This window comes from Eimeria acervulina, genomic scaffold (assembly GCF_000499425.1).
Source record: "Eimeria acervulina Houghton genomic scaffold, Eah_scaff78, whole genome shotgun sequence".
Classification (NCBI taxonomy): Eukaryota; Apicomplexa; class Conoidasida; order Eucoccidiorida; family Eimeriidae; genus Eimeria; species Eimeria acervulina.
This window is the reverse complement of record NW_013549605.1, coordinates 33,953-53,563: the sequence shown is the minus strand read 5'-3', so window position 1 is coordinate 53,563 and position 19,611 is coordinate 33,953. Positions and strand designations below refer to the sequence as shown.

General features: G+C 54.2%; 1 protein-coding gene across 1 annotated transcript; it reads left to right on the top strand.

Moving 5' to 3' along the window:
• Positions 1-1,874: 1,874 nt before the first annotated feature.
• EAH_00013580 (Chromosome III, complete sequence, related) lies at positions 1,875-19,399 on the top strand (the record flags this gene model as incomplete). The annotated part of the gene is made up of 14 exons (XM_013394447.1): positions 1,875-2,855; positions 3,065-3,661; positions 3,959-4,171; positions 4,672-6,474; positions 6,764-10,601; positions 11,193-13,076; positions 13,268-13,353; positions 13,539-14,093; positions 14,493-15,131; positions 15,684-15,923; positions 16,438-16,603; positions 17,394-17,501; positions 17,817-18,011; positions 18,867-19,399. The coding sequence occupies 14 exons, from the start codon at positions 1,875-1,877 to the stop codon at positions 19,397-19,399; spliced, it is 11,838 nt and encodes a 3,945-aa protein (XP_013249901.1).
• Positions 19,400-19,611: the final 212 nt, after the last annotated feature.

The window sequence follows — 19,611 nt, the reverse complement described above, 5'->3', positions numbered from 1 at the left end:
CTCTCCATGAATTGTTTCTGCTATAAAGGCATTTTTCTTTTCATTGTATGCCGATACTGAGCTGATTTCAAAGCGAGGAGTGACTAACCAGCCAGAGGGCCGATTCACGCTAATCTGACAATATCCCGTAGAAAAACTGGAGGGCATTATTTGTAATTTTCCTTTCCCACTAATTAGTGCTATACCCCAGCCCACACGCATGTCGGAGTTGGCCTCGCTGCTCACACGTGCCAGGACCAACCAAGCGGCGCAGTCAAGTTTAGCGGCGGATCGCCATGCTGCCGAGTATTGTCATTGTCGCGAGCTGCAATAGAACCAACGGCTCAATATGAGCGTTGTCAAAAATCAAATGACCGCCTTTTCAGTCTTCACGCTTCCTGGGAACAGCGGGAGCAGGGCCTGAGGATGGTGCGGAGAGAAGGCGACCTCTTTAAGGCTGCAACGCACCTTGTTGCAACTAGTGCTGCACGGTAAACTCACTTGCAATAGCAACCAAGCACGCTTTGCTGCTTGCACTAAAATTGTTGACAATTGTTAAATACTCAGTTGCTCCCCGAGTAGCACGTACAAACTAACAGGCGGTGCATGCAGCAGCTTCCTCGCAGCAACATTTCTGGGCACTAGCGCCATTCTGCCAAGGAAGCTTGGAGACTGGAGGATAGGCTAGAAGCTTTTGGTTAACTCTAAATCTAACTCCATTTTAACTACTGCAGCTCACGACGCCCGTCGATTTAAGCCAAGGAATCTCGGCACACTTGTGCTCATCGCGTTAAATGCCCACATTCGCCCCAACAACGCAGAGACTGCAACGCCAGAGCCAAGGTGGTTCTATCCTCCTTTGCAATTCTTGGGTTTTTGCGCGCGACCGCTGCTTAATCTGTAATGAGCATTGTCATTCGCACAGAGGGAGGTTGGGGGCTTGTCTGTGTGCTGCCGTTCTGCACGAGATGGGTATTCCTGGGCTAAGATGCAACTGAGTAAAGGCTAAAAATTTAATTTCAAACAATTTCAAATATCTATAATGCATGCTGTATATCTGCTTGCCACCGGTGCAGCGACGGTGGTCTTCAAACCCATTGGCTCTGTTGCGGCTGCGTTGCGCATGCTGGGAGTTTGCCGCTGAAACTAGCAATAGGAGTTCTCTATAACGCTTGAATAAAGCTGTTATAAGAGTTAATTAAACGTTTTCCCCAATAATTCATCAACAAAACCAAACTTCAAGGAGCATTTGAGGGGTGTTTTGCCCAGCGGCTCCTCCGATATGTACCGTTGTCGGTGACAGTGCTGCTATGATGAAAGGGTGAAATTGCCTTCGTTTTTAGCGTTGTATTCTTCTTTTCATCTTCATTTCAGGACAACTATAACCTGTAATACTACTCTTCATCCTTCTACCCTTGGCGAAATCAATGCAGTGGTCGAGGGCTGCCGTAAAAAGCCAATGGCTGGAGACTCATCCGTCATGCTTGCACGTTCTCTATAAAGGTGTTCTCTGTTCCTATATTCAGTGGTTTCTATAGGAAGAATTTATGCTTTTTGTAGCATCGAAATAGCTTCAAGATCGCTGCGGCGGTCGTCTGTCGTGTACTCGCAGCTTGAACAGCACCACACAGACACAGTAGTTGTTCAAGTGATTGCTGATTTTGAACGTATCTCCTGTTCTTCTGTAGCCCTTTCCTTTCAGTCTTGTATCCGTCTGTCTTTACGCTACAGTCTCAGCTCCTGGAGACTCCCCCCCTCTTCAGAGGGGGGAGTGTTTAGGGCGTGGCTGCGTTTCTGGGGGAGCCGCAGCTGTAGCTGCAGCTGCTGTTGCAGCTTCAGCTGCAAACAGCCCCCGTTCCCGAGGCTTGTGTGCACTATAAGGGGAACCAAACGCAATGCTGGAGTCTGTGGTAGAGCGGCTCCTTAGCCGCTACCTCGCGCCGTACGTATTAGGCATTAGCAAAGAGAAGCTGTCTGTTGCAGTATGGAGCGGCAACGTGGCCTTGTCGGAGCTGCACGTGAAGCCTGAGGTTTCAGATTTGCTGGGTATTCCATTTAAAGTTGTTTGGGGCCGAATAGGAAAGATAACGCTTAAGATCCCCTGGGCCAGTCTGGGATCGTCTCCCGTTAGTGTTGATATTCAGGATGTCTATTTGCTGCTGGAGCCAAAGCCCATACCGCAGCTCCCTGATGCGGAACTGCAGAAGCAGCTACGCAGCATCAAGATGCAGCAAGTGGAGGCTTGCGAGGTGCAGCTGCAGGAGGTGCGCCAGCAGCTCCAGCAGCAGCTGCAGCAGCAGCTGCAGCAGCAAACGGAGAAGGATACCGAGGGCGGCTTCTTCTTTCGCTTAGCCAATAAGATCCTTAGCACTTTGCAAATAAGCATCAAGGGCATTCATGTTGCAGTAATAGATAAACAAAGAGGCTTCCGTGCAGGGGTTCTTCTGGAGCGTCTCTCGCTGCAGAGCACCGACAAGACCTGGACAAAGCGTGATGAGCAGCAGCAGCAGCAGCAACAGCAGGACTTTTACAAGACCTGTGAGCTCACAGGGCTGGCTGCGTACTGTGCGCTGGACAGCTTCGAGGGTAGCAGCGGAGCAGCAGCAGCAGCTGCAGCAGAAGCAGCATCACAAGCAGCAGCACACGCAGCAAACACCCCGGAGTTCTTGCTGGAGGAGGAGCCCGAAGTCGATGCGGAGCTACAACTGGGGAACGCCCAAGACTTCTCCAAGGGGCCAGAGGTAGGGGCCTCTCCTAGGGCCTCTTCAAGAGACAGTGAAGACGCAGATTCCCTGCAAGAGAGGGAGCTGATCGTCAACACGGAGCTGCACGACGAAGAGCTTCAAGGGCCTTCAAGAGACGCCTCAGCACCCCAGGTAAAGCACCTTCTCCTTCGCAACAGCAAACTCCAGAGGGGCTTCTTCCAGTATTCCACCAAACATATAATTTCCTCTGATCCAGTGGGGGCCTCCACAGACACCTCTAGGGCTGGCTAGCTGTTGGCTAGCTGCTTGTTGCGTGCGTTCATTGTCTTCATGCATTTGCTGATATATCCCTACTGCACCAACACTGCACTGCGCTGCAGGAGCAGCAGGACGAAGGAGAAGAATTGGGTAGGGCGGCGGGCCCACGCCAACTCTCCTTGGAAAGCAGCGTTGCCTCTGCAGCCCCTTCGAGAGGAGCAGGCGAGGCATGGGGTCGGGAGGGCTCTGCTGCTGCCTTCCCCCCAACGACAGCAGCAGCATCAGCAGCACCAGGAGCAGCAGGAGGGAAAGGATATTCTAGGGTCCGTAGGGGGCGCAGCAGGTACATACTGAAGCCCCTTCACTTGCGCCTGAGCATAGCGCATACAGCAGCTCGTCAAGAGTTCTCCGCAAGGCTTGAAGTACTGCAGGGAAGCCACGGAGCAGCAATAGGGAAGGCCCAGCTGGCTGTGCTGCTACAGCTGGTGCATGAGGCTGGGGAACGGAGGAGGCGCTGCGAGCGGCTGCTGCTGCGGGAGGCCCACACCGTTGCCTTATCCCCTGAGGCCCTGGAGAGCAATGGGGAAACTCAAAAAGAATTCAATGCACTGTATGGACGGCAGCTGCAAACAGAAGAAGGCATCAAGGGTGTGCAGCCCCTCACCGAGGCGGAGGAGCGCCGCCTCCAGGTGCTGTACGACGTCGTAGGCGTCCGCCATGTAAATCAAACCCTAACCCCTAAACCCTAGACCATTGATCCTTAGAGGGCGGAGTAGCCCGTAGTAGGCAGTCTTCTGCCTGCGGTGCTTCGCTGCAGGGCTTCAGTTAAGATCTTAGAAGGGCTTATCAACCTAAATAACGCATATATAACAAACATGACAGCCAGAAGATACATATAGAATTAAAAGAAGAGACTGTTAGGGAAACGGGGGAGGCAGGCAGACCCAGCAACGGCCAACATGGGTTCGAGGGTCTAGGGTTTAGGGTTTAGGGTTTGTGGTGGACTGTGCGTACAGCTGGCCAAGTGGAGAAGCATCTGCAGGGAAGCAACAAACCGAGTGTTGGCGGAGACACAAAAGGTGCAGCTGCAGAGACAGCCCAAACCTCCCCCGAAAACCTGGTGGCAGTGGGCTACGCGGAGCGGCCAGCAGCAGCAGCAGCAGCAGCAGGAAGGGGGAGAGGAGCAGCCGCTAATTACACAGGAAGATATACAGCTTATCATGGACTCTGTACAGGCGAGGCTCATTGGCTTGGAGGCCAGCACACGGGACAGACGCACGCAAGGAGACAGAAAGACATTAAACAGAGACAGCCACGAGACAGACAGCAAAAGGAGGCAGAAGAAATAGACAGAAAAGAGATACTCACCCATATATATATATATATATATGTATATATATATGGTGGCTACACCGAGGGTCATTCCCCCCTGAGAGGAGTGGAGGCTGGGCTATTCTTATCCAAAATTATGGCTTCAAGAATTAGGGTTTAGTGGGCCTACCGTTTAGAATAGTTTAGGGTGTAGGGTCTGGAGTTTGGGATTGTTTAGGCTATAGGGAGGTCTAGGGTTTAGGGTTTAGGGTTTAGGGGGTTTTCGGGTGGAGGGTGTAGAGTGATTGAGGGTCTAGGTTTGGGGATTTGGGTGGTTTAGGGCTTATAATGGCTTAGGGTTGTTTAGGGTTTAGCGCTCATTTGTGCTTAGTTGTTTGAGGGTGTATTATGTTCGTAGAAAGACGAGACACTCCAAGGAATGGGGCTGCCGTCCAGCTACCACTTGAGTTTTGACTTGCTGCAGTTTCGGCTGTCTCTTGAAGACGATGCTGCGGAGGGGGCGGGGGCCCCCGAGGAGGAGACAGAAGAAAGGCCTCTAAATGGGCCCCCCGATCTCCCTCTGGATTTTCCTTTGCCGCCGCGGGAGGGGTTTCTGCTGTCTCCTCCGGACTTTTCTGATGCAGGGGGTGCAGCAGAAGCTGCAGAAGCAGCAGAAGCAGCAGCAGCAGAGAAACAAGCAGGAGAGGAGGAACTATCCTTCTTGTCGCTCTCTCTTACAGGCATGCGGGCATCCCTAGACTGCTGCAACCGCCAAGATTACTCAGGTGAAGACAACGCTGAGTGGGCCTTTTCTTTTTCTCTCTCAGACTTCACTGTGCGGCAGAAGCAGCACACACTCATGCACTTCCGCAGCGAAGCAGACAGCAGCAGCAGCAGCAGCAGCAGCGGGGACTTTGGTAGGACCCACGTGGGGTTGTTTGGGGATACAGGGAAGCTCATTCATCTGCCCTCTGCTATTTTTCGTGCTGCGCCGACTTCGCTAGCAGCAGCTCAGTTCCTGCTGCAGCACCAACTGACCCCACATGGCAACATCCTTGGGGTGTCTGTACACCTGGCGCCCCTCGTGGCCTCCGTGCGGCCCGATATTTTAAAGACAATTTTTGCCTTTTTTGTCTTTGAGACCCCAGAAGACATCAGGAGACTACAGAGCGGGAGCTCTGCTATCTCCTCTCTGGAGACGCAGGGAGCTGCTGCAGCAGGAGGCCCGGGAGCAGGCGCACCAGCAGCAGCAGCAGAAGAGGAAGAGCCGCCGCAGCTGCAGCGGGACCTCGGGGCGATGCATGCGCGGGAGTTGGTTGAGGGTTTACGAGAGAAGGGAGAAACAGTATACGCTGTTGCAGTGCACCGGCTACCGGGTTTGCTGCAGCTAGAGCTCGATATAGCAGCACCTGTCTTCCATATGGATTCTCTTACCTCTGGCAGTGTGTCCGTACACCTGGGGCGACTGACTCTGAAGACACAAGGGCCTTGTCCCTACGAAGCTTTGCAGGCAGTACTGGAGTTGAACGAAACCCGTCTCCTTTGTTCTCCTAAGGGGGGGCGCGAGGTGTCTCTGCTGCGGCCCATCCCCATTCGCATGCAGCTACAAGTGCAGCAAGCAAAACGCATTACTGTAGATTTAGAGTGTGAAGATATTTTTCTTGAGGCGACGCCTGAGGCAGTGGCCCTTCTTCTTGCAGTCCCTGTCTCCCTCGCCAAGTCCATAGAGCAGCCAGCGCTGCCGCCCGCTGCTGCTGCTGCTGTTGTTGCTGCTGCTGCGAAAGCGGGTGCTGCAACTCCAGCAGCAGCAGAGGCTGCAGCAGATGCTGCTGCCGCAGCAGATCCGCATGCGCAAACGGCCCCACACGAGAAAACGCGTAAAGGCAGTGCAGCGGGATCGGCTTTGGAGACCCTCAAAGGGATCCCAGCGGCGCTGCGGACCATCCAGGCGCCTGGAGACAGCAGCAGCAGCAGCAGCAACAACGGAGGCGAGGGTTTCGTGGTAGAGTCGACTTGGCGCTTCAGCCGCTGCGGCTTTATAGTTCACCGCAGCAGCAGCACGGGAGAGAAGGGGGTGCTGCAAGCGCAGCTGTCTGCTCTTGATGTTGCAGTGGGGGCTGACACTGGGGCCGGCACTTGCAGTGTATCTGCAGCTCTTCGCGGTGTCTTCATCTCGGATCCTTCTACAAAGTCTCTCCTCTTCCAGTCCCTGAACAAGCAGGTACACCTTCTCCCTTAGCTGCGGTTTGCTTCGCAAACCTAAACCCTAAACTCTTAACCCTAAACCCTAAACCCTAACCGCATACTGCAAAGCTTAATGCTGGAATTGCATCCCTCGGGAGGTGTATGGACAGTGTCCGCCCAGAAAAGTTGTATGTACACTGCGTGGATCTTAAGGGTCAGCGTATCTGGCTTATGTTTTTCTGCTGCTGCTGCTGTTCGTTAGTTGTAGGAGGTCTTGAGTAGCTTACCTGTTGCTGTCAGTGCTGTTTTGTGTTTGCTGTGCGCAGCCCTCTTGCACCTCTCCAGTGTCTCCTCAGCCTTCTGGTACTTTTGACCGGTTTAGAAGCGCCTTGTCGCATGCAGAGACGCAGACACTGCAGCTGGATTCCTTTCAAGATGCAGTTGATGACACGGGAGACGGCTATGGGGACGATCCCCAAGACGATCCCGGAGGAGACACCACCCGTTACCGCAGCCTGCGGCTGTCTCTGAACTACACGAGGGATTCAAACCCACAAACTACCGTTTCCCTCGTTATTCTTCCAGCAGAGGTGCACTGGAGACAGGAGTCTCTTCGCCGTATCTTGGAGACAGCTCAGGTGTACAGACAACAGCTCGATCAGCAGCTGACAACAGCAGCAGCAACCTTCGCCCGTCCACCTTTCCTCTCAGAATCTGCATTTGCTGCTCTCCAAGATGCGTTGCAAGCAATGCAAAACTCCCTCAACAGAGGGGATACCACAGCAGAAGCCAACTTCGCTTCCCTCCTGACTTCCCTGAGCCTGAGCAGCAGCGGCAGCAGCAGCAGCAACAGCAGCAGCAGCGAAAGCAGCAGCGCGAATGATGAAGCCAGCAGCGGAATCTTGTGGATGCGTAAGGGCCTAGAGGTGGGAGGGGCCATGCCTCCTCTAGCTGCCGTGGTAGACGCCAGCGCGACGCAGGAGGAGCAGCAGCTGCGTCCGGCGTCCAGCAGCAGCAGCAGCCGCAGCAGCAGTAGTAGCAGCAGCAGCAGCGAAAGAAAAGGCCCGTTGCCCGTGTCATTGTCTCTGGATTTGGCTGTTCAGGGGGCCGCAGTCTCCTTCTGGGAGGGCCACTCTGTTTACTGCAGGATGGGGGTTAGAGACGTATTTCTTTCTCTCTCCTCCTACCCCAATGGAGACTCGGAGACACTTCTTTCCGTCCGCCACGCAGCCGTTATCCTCAACGACCGCTGCGTCTTGGCCCCCAGAGAAAAGCTGCAGCAGCAGCAGCAGCAGCAGCAAGAGCAGCAGCAGAAGCAAGAGCAGCAGCAGAAGCAAGAGCAACAGCAGCAGCAAGAGCAGCAGCAGCAGCAGGAGGAGGAAGACTCGATGCTTGTTTCTCTTAAGATAAGGCAATACGGGGGCGGGGAGCCTGGGTCAGGTCACCCTCTTCCTTTTTCTATGTGCGTATCTGGGAGAGTCAGCCAATTGTGTCTGGTGTATATACACCATGATATTCAGGCATTCGTAGATTACCTACGCGACGGCATATTTGATTTGTTTATCTCTAAGTCCTACGCTGCAGTAAAACAAGCAGCCACAGGCTCTCGCTCCCTCTTTGCTCTCCACATTGACTGCCCCCTCTTCATTGTTCCAGAGAACAAAGCAGCCATTCCGGCTCTGCAGCAGCAGAGACGATTGCAGCAGAAACAGCAGCAGCAGCAGCAGCAGCAGCAACTGTCTCCTCGTCCCGAAAGCGAAGCAGAGTCGGTCGCCTTAGCTGCTGCTGCAGCCAAAGTGGAGCTCAAAGGCTTGGGCCGTTATCTCGTGTTCAGTGCAGGCATCTTAAAGGTGAGCAACGCGTACAGTCCCCAATCTACTGTCTCCTTACAGCAGCAGAGTACTCCGAAGCAGCTGCTTCACAAAGGGACACCAGAGGGGGCCCCCTTGGGGGCCCCCCTACCCCGAAGGACTACGGGGCCCTGTGCATCACCTGCTGCCCAGCAGGCGGCTGCGAGCAGCTGCAGCACTGGCTCAGAAGTAGAGCACACGTCAGCAGCAGCAGAAGCAGCAGCAGCAGGAGGTGCAGGGAAAGAGGAGGATTGGGCGTTTGACTTGAAGCTGGACTTCTCGGGCATGCAGCTGAGTGCACGAGACAACGAAGAGGGCCCCCTGGGGGGCCCCCCTAGCGGCGAAGAGAGGACCTCAGTTGAGGGAAAGGTGTTGGAGACAGCTGCTGTGGGGGTTCGGCTGCAGTCTGCAGGTCGCGTCTCTATTGCTGCCAGCACTTCTCCTTGGCTGCTGTATCTCTCAAGGGAGCAGCTAACCCTCTTCCTTGATGTGCTTAATGAGAACCTTACAGGCGCACAGTATGCAGACCCACAAACTGCTGCTGCTGCTGCTGCTGTGCGGGAGGGAGAATGCAGCGCCAGCAGCAGCAGCAAATGGAGCCCAGGACTAGGACTAGGGGGCGCAACGGAGACAGGAGACAGCGAGATGCAGATGCCTCCGAAACAAGCTGAGCAGCAGGAACCGCTGCATGTAGACTTCCATCTGTGTGTCCCTAAGCTGCTGCTCGAGACCTCTTTGGGGCCCCACACTCCCCTTGCTTTGCTGACTGTACACCGCATTGCTGTCTTTGCTGCAGCCTCCTCATCTCCTCAACAGGGTACCCAACTCCAGCTGAGCGTCACAGGAGATGTCTTCGCAGTAGACGACCTCAGGCCCCACACCTCTAACTATTACCGCAGACTCGCCCACTGCACTGGGGGGGCCCTAGAGGAATCCGTAGAGGGGCCCCTAGGGGCCCCCCAAGCCGAGGTCTCAGGCGTAGGAGCCCAAGGCGCTACTGGAGGTGATGTGGGTGAAGCCGAGTGCTGCAGCAAGGGAGAAGCGGAGGAAGACGTTGAGTGTCTTCCTGCGGTGTCTATGCACCTTGTAACGGGGATAGAAGGGGGGGCTGTAGACGTGGTGCTTAGAGATGTAACTCTTTATACCCTTGTTGTTGGCTTCAGCGACTTAGGCAAATACTTCTCCACAGCCTATGCATGCAGCACCATGAAGCGTTACCCGAAGCCCCAACCCATCATCAACGAGCAGCAGCAGCAGCAGCAGCAAGATCAGCAGCGGCAGCAGCAGCAGCAGCAAGCCAACCCCCGTCGCGACGCACCGTTAGGATCCCGCACGGTTTCGAAGTCCTTTGCAACGCTCCAGGCGCATGAACAGAGCAGCAGCAGCAGCGGCAACAGCAGCAGCAGCAGCAGCAGCAGCAGCACGGGGAGGACGACGATAAGCCTCCGGATCTGCAACGGACAGTTTGTGGTGTACACGGACCTCGAAAGCCCCACTGCGCCTTTGATTGTTTGGAGCGGAGACCTTTTTGTCTCTCTTCTTTCTGAAGGAGTGGCGGTGAGTCTGCAGCAGCTGGAGATACACCACAGCAAAGTGACACGTCTCGAGGCAGCCCCGAGTGAAGGGGAGCTTGCTGCCAGCAGCAGCAGCAGCAAAACCCGATGCATGTCTTCTAGCTACCTGAGGGCCTTCTTAGCAAGGCCGGGGCAGCAGCAGCAGCAGCAGGACTGCGGCGTCCAGCTGAGCCCCAAAGAAACGCAGCAGCTCCCCCTTACAGGCAGCAGCCGCCACCAACGGCTGCAACTCCAGCAGCAGCAGCAGCAGCAGCAGGGGGAGGACAGGTACGGGGAAGAGACCCTCTTGGTAGGAGAGTGGCCCGACCCCAGCCGCCTGATCCCTTCCTTGTTGACTGAGGGGGCTGTGCTGCTGTGCGAGGACTTGTCTCTTCGCGGCAGGGGCATTTTCCTTGCTGCAGCAACAGAGCAGGAGCTGCAGCAGCAGCAGCAACTGCAGCAAGGAGACACAGACGAGGAAGAAGCACAAAGTGAAGCTGAAGAGACAGACGCAGAGACACCAACACCTGCAGCACCCACCACGGGGAGGTCGAGGGTGGCGGATGTGCAGCGGGCCTTCGCGGGAGCTGCTGCTGCAGCAACTGCTGCTGCTGCTGCTGCTGTTTCCGAGGCCCCCCGTGCACTCACTATTACACAGCCGAAGCCGCTCAGCAGCGCAGCAGACCCCGCAAAGGAAAGCAGAAAACAGCAGCAGCAGAGCAGATTAACAACGAAGGTTAGGGTGCAGCTGAGTGTCCCCAGTAAGTAGAGTGCCAGTGTCTCCTCAGATGTCTCCTTTTGTCTCCCCATCCTTCCCTTTGCTGCTGCTTTGCCTCTTTCTAAGCCATCTCTGTTTCTTGTGCATCTGCGTTTCTTCGTTTCCTGTTCCTGGCTGCTGCTGCAGCAGCTGCTGCTGCTGCTACTGCTGATGCTGCGTTTGTTCATGACTGTACACTGCTTCTTCTTTCTCTTTCTTTCTCTCTCTCTCTCTCTCTCTGTCTCTCTCTCTCTGTGTCTCTCTCCCGCTGCCTGCTTCTATCTGCTGCTGCTGCGGCTCCTCCGCGCCTCCACGGCAGACCCCCCTGCTGCATCATCCGCTTCCGTTGCGGGGCCAGCAGCGACACAGGAGCTGCCTATACACCGCGTCTGTCTGCTGCTGCAATATACGCCAGCACGTTTTATTCTGACGGGCTTTCGTAGCAGCCGCAGCGACTGCTGCTGCTGCTGCTGCTGCAGGCTGCTCTCGCGGCTGCAGTAGCCACGGGAGCTGCTGCAAAGGCAGCAAGCAAGCGGCTGCAGCAGTTGCTGTTACACCTGAGGGATTATCTTTTGCTGTCTGTCTGTGCCTGTAGAGTTCTTCCTTCGGGTGAGCAGCAACGATATCGTTTTGCTGCTGCATGCATTGCAAGGCCTGAGCTCCGACGGCCCCTCAGTTAGCTGCCTCCAGGACCAACTGGGCCCCTCTACAGCAGCAGCAGCTGCTGCTGCTCCTGCTGCAGCCACGGATAGGGCTACTACTCCCACATCCAGGCAGCAGGATCCTGCGAGCCCTGTACACGAGCAGCAGCAGCAGCAGCAGCAGCAAGAGAGTGAAGTGGCTGTTGAGCAGGACGTTAGGGTGTCTGTACAGCTTGCAGGTGTAGATCTGCTTCTGCTAGACGACCTGCGCGCCTCAGTGGTGCCTTTGCTGCAGCTGCAGCTGTCTGTGGGGCAGCTGAGGGGCCGGGTGTCTAGACAGCACCTCGTGCTGTCTCTAACAGATATGAGTTGCAGCAGCAGCTTTCTAAATGTTAAGAGCGGCACTTGGGAGCCGTTTATAGAGCAGATGATGTTTACTCTGGTGTACAGACGCGACCTACTCCTCGAGCACAAGCTGCAGCAGCAGCAGCAGCAGCGCATGACAGGCAGCAGCAGCGGCGGTAGCAGCAGCAGCAGGGGCGGGGGCAGTGGCAGCGCAGCAGCAGCAGCAGCAGCAGCAGCTGCTGCTGCTGCTGCTCCTGAGCAGTGGACAAACTCTAAGGCCGCGCGGGCGCTGCTGATCAGCAGCTATTCGCCTTTCTTGTTTAATGTAACCCCGCAGCTATGCCGTCTGCTCTCTTGGTTTGTTCCTTACTTAGTGCAGCATCTGCAGCAGGGCCTTATAAAGGAGACTGTCTCCTCAGCGAGGCCCTCCCGCGCCCCTAGTATGGGGCCTCCAGGGGCTGCAGCCCTACAGGAGCAAGATGACGCAAGAAAGAACACACAGGCTCCATCTGCTGCTGCTGCTGCTGCTGCTTCTGCTGCACTCTCACCGCTGTCCAGATCCGCTGTTGCTGCTGCAGCACGCGGCTACGCTGCAGATGCTGCTGCGGCGGTTGCTGCAGCACAGCAGCAACAGGCTAGCGGGGCCCCCTTCCGGTACCTCAACCTAACGGGAGAGTTTCTGTATGCATTCACCCTCGTCTCCGAGCAGCCGCAACCGCAGCAGCAGCAGCAGCAGCAGCACAAGCAGCAGCAGCAGTCGGAGCAACAGCAGCAGCAGCAGTCGGATCACCAGCAGCAGCAGGGAGAAGAAGAGGAGACTGAAGACGAAACCACGGGGGGGGTTATGGTGTTGCAGGTTGGGGGCTCTGCGTCTCAACCCCTGGAGGCTCTAATGGAGGGACAGACAGCGCAATCTGCACGAACAGCAGAAAGGAGACAGAGAGTTTTCTTTGCTTCTTGTGTCTCTCTTGCTGCACTGCAGCAAGCAGCAGAAGTGCTGCCCCACGTGCCGCGCACTGAACTCCTCCGAAGTCTCCTCCTTACCCGCGATCCTCAGCGCACCATCGGCGAGTTTCTTGATGCAGAGCATGCACAGCCTGCTGCTGCTGCAACAAAGCAGCAGCAGCAGCAGCTGCTGCTGCAGAGACGTTGTGTAGGGCCCTTTCCACAGGGAATGCAAGCGGTGCTGGTCGAAGCGATGAAGAGTCACAGTGTCTCCTTGCTGCTGCCTCAGTGCACTCAGGAGCAGCACGGAGCGCCGCCGCCGCCGCCGCCGCCGCCACCGCAGCAGCAGCAGCAACAGCAGCAGCAGCAGCAGCGGACAGCTAGGGCGGTGAGTTCGCTGGAGGAGACGAGGAACAAAAGCAGGGCAGCTGCAGCGCAGGCAGCGGGAGGTGGAGTTACAGTGCAGGCTGAGCCCAACCCATCGGCGACTCGCACCTTGGCCTCTCCTGTGAAGCAGCAGCAGCAGCAGCAGCAGCAGCGGTCTTCAGGTGCGCAATGCTCCCTATGAGCGGCCTTAGAGAATGAGACAGCGACAGTTAGAGCGGGCGTAATGGGGGCTCAGTGCAGGCATCAGCTAGCTGCTGCTGCTCTGCTGCTGCTCCCGCTGTATGTGTTGCTGTTTAGGGTGCTGCCTCAGTCGTAGCTGCCGCTGTCTGTGCTGCTGCTGGGGAACACTTAGGAATCCGCATTGGGGTGGAGGAGCGCAGCAGCAGCAGCATCAGTGCTGCTGCTGCATGCGTGTGTCTCGCGTGCATGCGTTTACCGGTGTTTCTGTCTCTGTCTGTCTGTGTCTGCTCCACTTTGCTGCAGCAGCCAGTAGAAGGGATATGCATGCACTAGCAGCAAGCAGAGGGGCCCCCAAGAGAGGAGAAGGCGAGCTTGTAGCTCAGGTGCTCAGCCCCCACCCTTCGTACAAGCTGCTGTTGCTGACATCCACTGTGCTGCTGCAGAACCGCAGCGGTTTGCCTCTAGAGGTTTGCTTCTTAGACCCGAAGCAGCATCCGTTGCTGCTCCCAGCAGCAGCAGCAACAGCAGCACCCCTCCAAGTGCTGCAGCAGCAACCCGATGTCCAGCAGCAAGGGGAAGCCCAATCCTTTCAAGAAGCCACCCTACTCGATCCCCAACTCCAGACGATCCCGCAGTGGATGTTAGACAGAGAGGAACGTCAGCAGCAGCAGCGCATGCAAGAGCTTGCGCTGCAGCAGGAGTTGCTGCGGCAGCTGCAGCGTACAGCCAGCAACAAAGGAAGCAAAAGCAGCAGCAACACAGCCCCCGAATCACCTCAGGCCCGCAGAGTCAGCCAGCAAGGCAAGGCCTCCGTAGCGTTGCAGCAGCTGCAAGAGCAGCAGCAGCAGCAGCAAAGCAAGTTCGCATACACATTCCTGCTTCCCGATCAGCACTTCATGTCTGTCCCTCAACATGCAATCTTAGGCTCAGGATGGGTCTTTGTTTGCTTCCGCCCTGCAGCATTTGCTGCTGGCGAGAGGGGGAGTCAAGCAGGAGAGGTACGGCTCTGCTGTTGCTGCTGCTGCTGTTGTTGCTACGCCCGTTGCTGCTGGTTCTGTTGCTGGTGCTTCTGGTTATGCTGCTGCTGCATGCATGGGGATGCTCCGCTGCTAAGGCCTGCCCTCGTGGGTGCCTTCATGCGCCTGCTGCTCGGTGCTGTTGGTGCTGCTGCTGCTGCTGCTTGCTGCTGCTGCTGTTGCGTGCTGCATGCGCCTGTGCTTATTATCAGCGTCTGCTTCATTTGCTCTGTTTGTCTGGATGGTGAGGACTTGAGCGTTTTATCTGTACTTCTGTTCCTCTGTGGAGGGCGCTGCCTTTTGCTGCTGCTGCTGTTACCACTGCTGCTGTTGCATCTGCTGCTGCTGCTGCTGCCGCTTCGTGTTTCCTGCGGCCTTCAGGAAACAGAGTCTCCTCCTGATATGGGGCCTTACAGTGGGTGGTCGAGTTGCATAGACACCCGAAGCAAAGCAACAGACTGCCAGTGCATGCACTGCGCCTACTTGCCGCCTGAAGAGCGCAGCGCTGCTGCGCTTTCTGGATCAGCAGCGACAGCAGCAGCAACAGCAGCAGGAGCAGGAGGAGGAGCAGCAGATCAAGACTGCGAGGCAGCAGCTGCTGCTGCTGCTGTCTTAAATAGAGAGAAATGCCTCTTCTTTCACCTGTTGCAAGAAGAACAGAAGACAGCGCTGCCGGCAGAGCGGCTGCTGAGGACCCTCACTGTGTTTCCAGCTCTGACTCTTATGAATGCAACTCTAACAGAGTTAGATGTCTGCTTGCTTCCTCCTGCTGCTGCTGCTGCTGCTGGTGCTGGTGCTTCGGGATCGGGGGTGCCATTGAAGAGGCCCCCCGCTGCGTCTGCACTGCAGCGGCTGCAGCAACTGCAGCAGCAGCCTGCGTTTAGAGGCACACTGACGAGGCAATCTGTCTTTTATGTTTATGAAGTCCCAGCAAGCAGACAGCTGTCCCTTTGGCTGCGATTTGCTGTTCTAGAAAATGCAAGATGGTCGCCCCCCCTACGCAACTTCCTCTCTTCAGAGGTCAGCCTGCTGCTGCTGCTGCTCTTTCTGCTGCTGCTGCTATTCCCGCTGCTGCGGCTGCTGTTTCTGCTGTTATTACTCTTCTTGCTGCTGCTGTCCCTGCTGCTCCTATTGCTGTCCCTGCTGCTGCTGCTGCTGTTCCTGCTGTTGTTGCTGCTGCTGCTGCTGTTTCTGTTTCCACTGCTTCGCATATGCGGCTCTGCTGCAAATGCTGCTGCTTGTCGGGTGTCTCCTGCTATTAAGGGTCTCTACTCTACGCTTACTGTGTCTTGCACTTGAGCTGCTGTTGGTGGGGGAGCAAGTGTCTCTTTATAGAAAGGAGATGTCTCTTTATATAATGTAGCTCGCCTCTCCATCTCTAAAGCATTGATGTCTTGCAGCTGTCTCCTTATATACAGCAGCTGTCTCTTCGTCTGTAGCAGCCGCTGTCTCTTTATCTCAAGCCACTGTCTTACAGGTGCAGCTTCGTCTTTATCTGTAGCAGGTGTCTCTTAATTTGCATACCTGCATGAGGTGTCTCCTTTTGTATGTTGTTTGTTTGCATGCGTATAGGACGGCCTAGTGTCTCGTTTGCTGCTGCCTTCTTCTTCTCTGGCTTCAGTAGAGCTAGAGGTGCTGCATGATGCAGCAGAAGTGTCTCCTTATGTCCCCCTTGTCTCCCCTAAGCAGCTCCTTGCTGTTATCACCTCCCCCCGTCTCTTTGTTGATAGAACAGGCCTTCATATTAAACCCGTGCACTCAGCCCGCTACTTCCCCGACTTTGGTGGATACTCCCTCTTAGGAGACTCAGCCGTAAATCCTTATATTCCCACTTATATATATATGTATATATATATATATATATATGTATATTTACATATATCTATATATGTGTATGCATATATTATATAAACATGTATACCTATATATATATATATATGAATATGTATATGCATATGTTGTCCGTATATATATATATATATGCATATATGTATAAATATACGCACTTTTATGTACGTATATACACGTATATGAATAGTTGTATGAATATATATATATGTTTACAACAGACGTGCACACACACACATATATATTTATATATATGCATATATAAATATGCATATATATATATATATACATATGCATAGTTGTGTATATGAATATATGCGTACACCATACGGAACCAGACAAAAACACTCAAGCAGTTACACATCATTACAGCTGTCTTTTTCATAAACAAAAGAAGGCCCTTAACTTTTATTATGTGGGGTTTTGTGGGGTGTTGTGGGGTTTTGTGGGGTGTTGTGGGGTGTTGTGGGGTGTACAGACACCGGAAGTGTCTCTCTTTATGACTCCCCAGGGCTGCGCCCCCGTAGAGTGCAGCGTAAATGTCCCCGCGCTTCATGGGTATACAAAAGCTGAGCTGAGGGCCCCCAACCGTCTATACACCCTATGCCTTAAGACAGATCAGTTAGCTGTTGCTCAAACAGCAGGTAAGGAGAGTGTGGGGTCTCCTTTTGTCTTAAAAAGGAGACATAATAATATATAATCTTCGTGCATGCAAAAGCACAACAAAACAGAAAATACGCAAATTCAGAGCCTCTTCTTATACCTCAATTCTATTAACAAAACACATTAATAATATATTTTAATACAGTATTTAATGCAAGATATCACATTATAATAATAATAATAACTAATATAATAATTATTATTATTAGTAGCAGCAAAAACCCAAACAAATCCAACAATGCAGACACATGCACAACACGTTCCAGTTACGGCAGACTCTGCTGCTGCTGCTGCTGCTGCATCACAAGCAACAGCAGCTGCTTCTGCTGCTGCTGCTGCTGCATCACCAGAACCGGCTGTGGCTCCTGTCTCCTCTTTCCTGTCTCCGCTACTGGCTGCCCCTCCCAGCTGATACAATACAAGACAACTGCTGCTGCTGCTGCTGCTGCTGCTGCTGCTGCATCTTTTCTTCCTTTCTGTTTTTGTGCTGTCTCTCCCTATACATTTGCATGAGCTTACGCTCTGTTCTTTCTGCTACTGCTACGTGATAAACGAAGGTTTGGGGTGGGGTGCAGCAGCACATGCATAGTGGTGGATGCGTGTACGGTTTGGAGATCGCAGGGAGAGCTGCTGCTGTTGCTGCTGCTGCTGCTTCTGCTGTCCCTGTTCTTGTATGGTGCTGCAGCTTGTGGGAGCCTTTGTGTTAGATTGTCTCTGCTGCTGCATGCCCCGCTATTTAAGCTGCAGCATTCGCTTCGGGTGTCTCTGCAGGTGCGCTATGCCGCGTGGTGTCTCTGGTGCCGGAGTTTCTCTTCACAAACTGTCTCCTTGTCCCCATCTTTTTAAAACAAGTGCGCACGCAGGGGCCTCTCTTCGAAGGTTAGTAACAGCTGGCTGCTGCTGTGTCTGTCTCCTTTTCCTAGAGAGGAGACAGCAGCAAACACAGACAAAACGAATGATGCTGCACCCTGCTGCTGCTGCTGCTGATGATGATGATGATGCCGATGGTGCTGCCTCTACCGCGCTGCACCTCTATGCTGCAGCATATCTTGCAGCTTGTCGTTGCTGCTGCTGCTGCTGCTGCTATTAGCTTTAGATTAGCTTCGATCAACAAGCCTTCTTGCTGTTCGCGTGCTTCTGTTGTCTCTAGCAGCTGCTGCTGCTCCAGCTGCTGCTTGCGCTGCTGCGCTGCAGTGCAACCTGGGGAGACGCACGCGGTGTATTGGCCGCAGCAGGAGCTGCCACAGCAGCTGCAGTTTGTTGTGGGGCGCAGCAACAGCAGCAGCAGCAGCAGCAGCTGGTCGGGGCCCATCATAGCGAGCGAGGAGACAGCAGGAAGGAATTGGGTTGCTGTCTTCACCCGTGAGGCGAACAAAGCTGCACAGCCAGGTAATAAGAGGAGACACCTGCAGAGACAGACAATAAAGAGGCAAGGAGACAGTAAAAGAAAGAGACAGAGAGAGATTGGCCAAGAGACAAACAGAGACAAACGGAGAAATGGAAATAGAGACAAACAGAGACGGAGACATAAAGAGAGAGGCAGAGACAGAGACAGACAAATAAACAAATAGAGACAGACAGACAAACGGAGACAGATAAATCAGCAAAGATGCAAATACAGAGACAGACAAAGAGACAGAGAGAGACAGACAGCGATAACTGTCTCCACATCTGAGATGCACAGGGGAAGAAAGGGCTGTGATCTCGCTCTTAGACAGCTTTGTGCTGCTGCTGTTGCTGCTGCTGGTACTGTTGCTGCTGCTGCTGCTGTTTGCTTGTTCCCTGCATTTTGGTGTCTCTTGTCTCCTTTGCTGTTGCCCTCAGTTGCCTCTCTGCTGCTGCCGCTGTTTGTCTGTCTCCTCTGTTGTGCTGCGTCTTCCCGCTGCTGCTGCTCTCCATCTCTTTCTTTCTTTTGCTTTTTTGTGCTGTTTGTTGGCTCCTTTGTTGCTGCTTTTGTCTGTCACGTGTATGGTGTGGTGGGCTGCCTTCTTTGCTGCTGCTGCCTGTCCTTCCTTCTATATATTTGTCTGTATCTATGTCTATCTATCCATCTGTATGTATGTATATCTACCTATCTACCTGTATGTATATCTATATCTCTATCTATCTATCTATCTATCTATCTATCTATTTATCTATCTCTCTATCTATCTATCTATCTATCTATCTGTCTATCTGTATCTATATCAATGTATCTATCTCTGTTGTTGTTTTTTGCCTGTCTCCTTTTAGGGGTGTACGCAGTGGATGTGTCTCCTGAAGGGGGTGTAAAGAGCATTGCAGTAAGAGGGACAGACACCCCAGGGGCCTTCGTGGTGCGCAATTGCTGTGAGGCAGTGCAGCGCGTTATGGTGCATACCTTCCATACAGAGATGAACAGCAGCAGCAGCAGCAGCAGCAGCAGCAGCAGCAGCAGGCAGGGAGGAGGGAGACCCCCTGAAGCTGATTGCCACTTCTTCGCCCACTCAGGACAATCTGTCGTCTTCGGGTGGCCATTCCCCTTCCTCTACAAATCTAGACCTGTCAGCAGCAACACCAGCAGCAGCAGCAGCAGCAGCAGGAAGGCTAGCAGCAGCAGCAGCAGCAGCAACATGGCTAGCAAAAGCAACAACCAGGCTAGCAAGAGCAGCAACATCAGCATTAATGCCAACAGGATAGCACCAGAAACAACACTAGCAATAATAACAACACTAACAGCGGCAGCAACAAGGCTAGCAGAAGCAGCACCAGTAGCAGCAGCAACAACACCCCTAGCAGCAGCAGCAACACCACTCTAGTAGCTAGCAGCAGCAACAGCAGCATCACCACTGGCAGCAGCAGCAACACCACGCACAACCGCCACTAACAGCAGCAGCAGCACCACCGCCGCCACTAGCAGCAGCAGCAGCAGCACTAGCAGCAGCAGCAGCAGCACTAGCAGCAGCAGCAGCACCACCACCACAACTAGCAGCAGCAGCAACCTCCGTCTCTCATCCTTTACTGTACATAC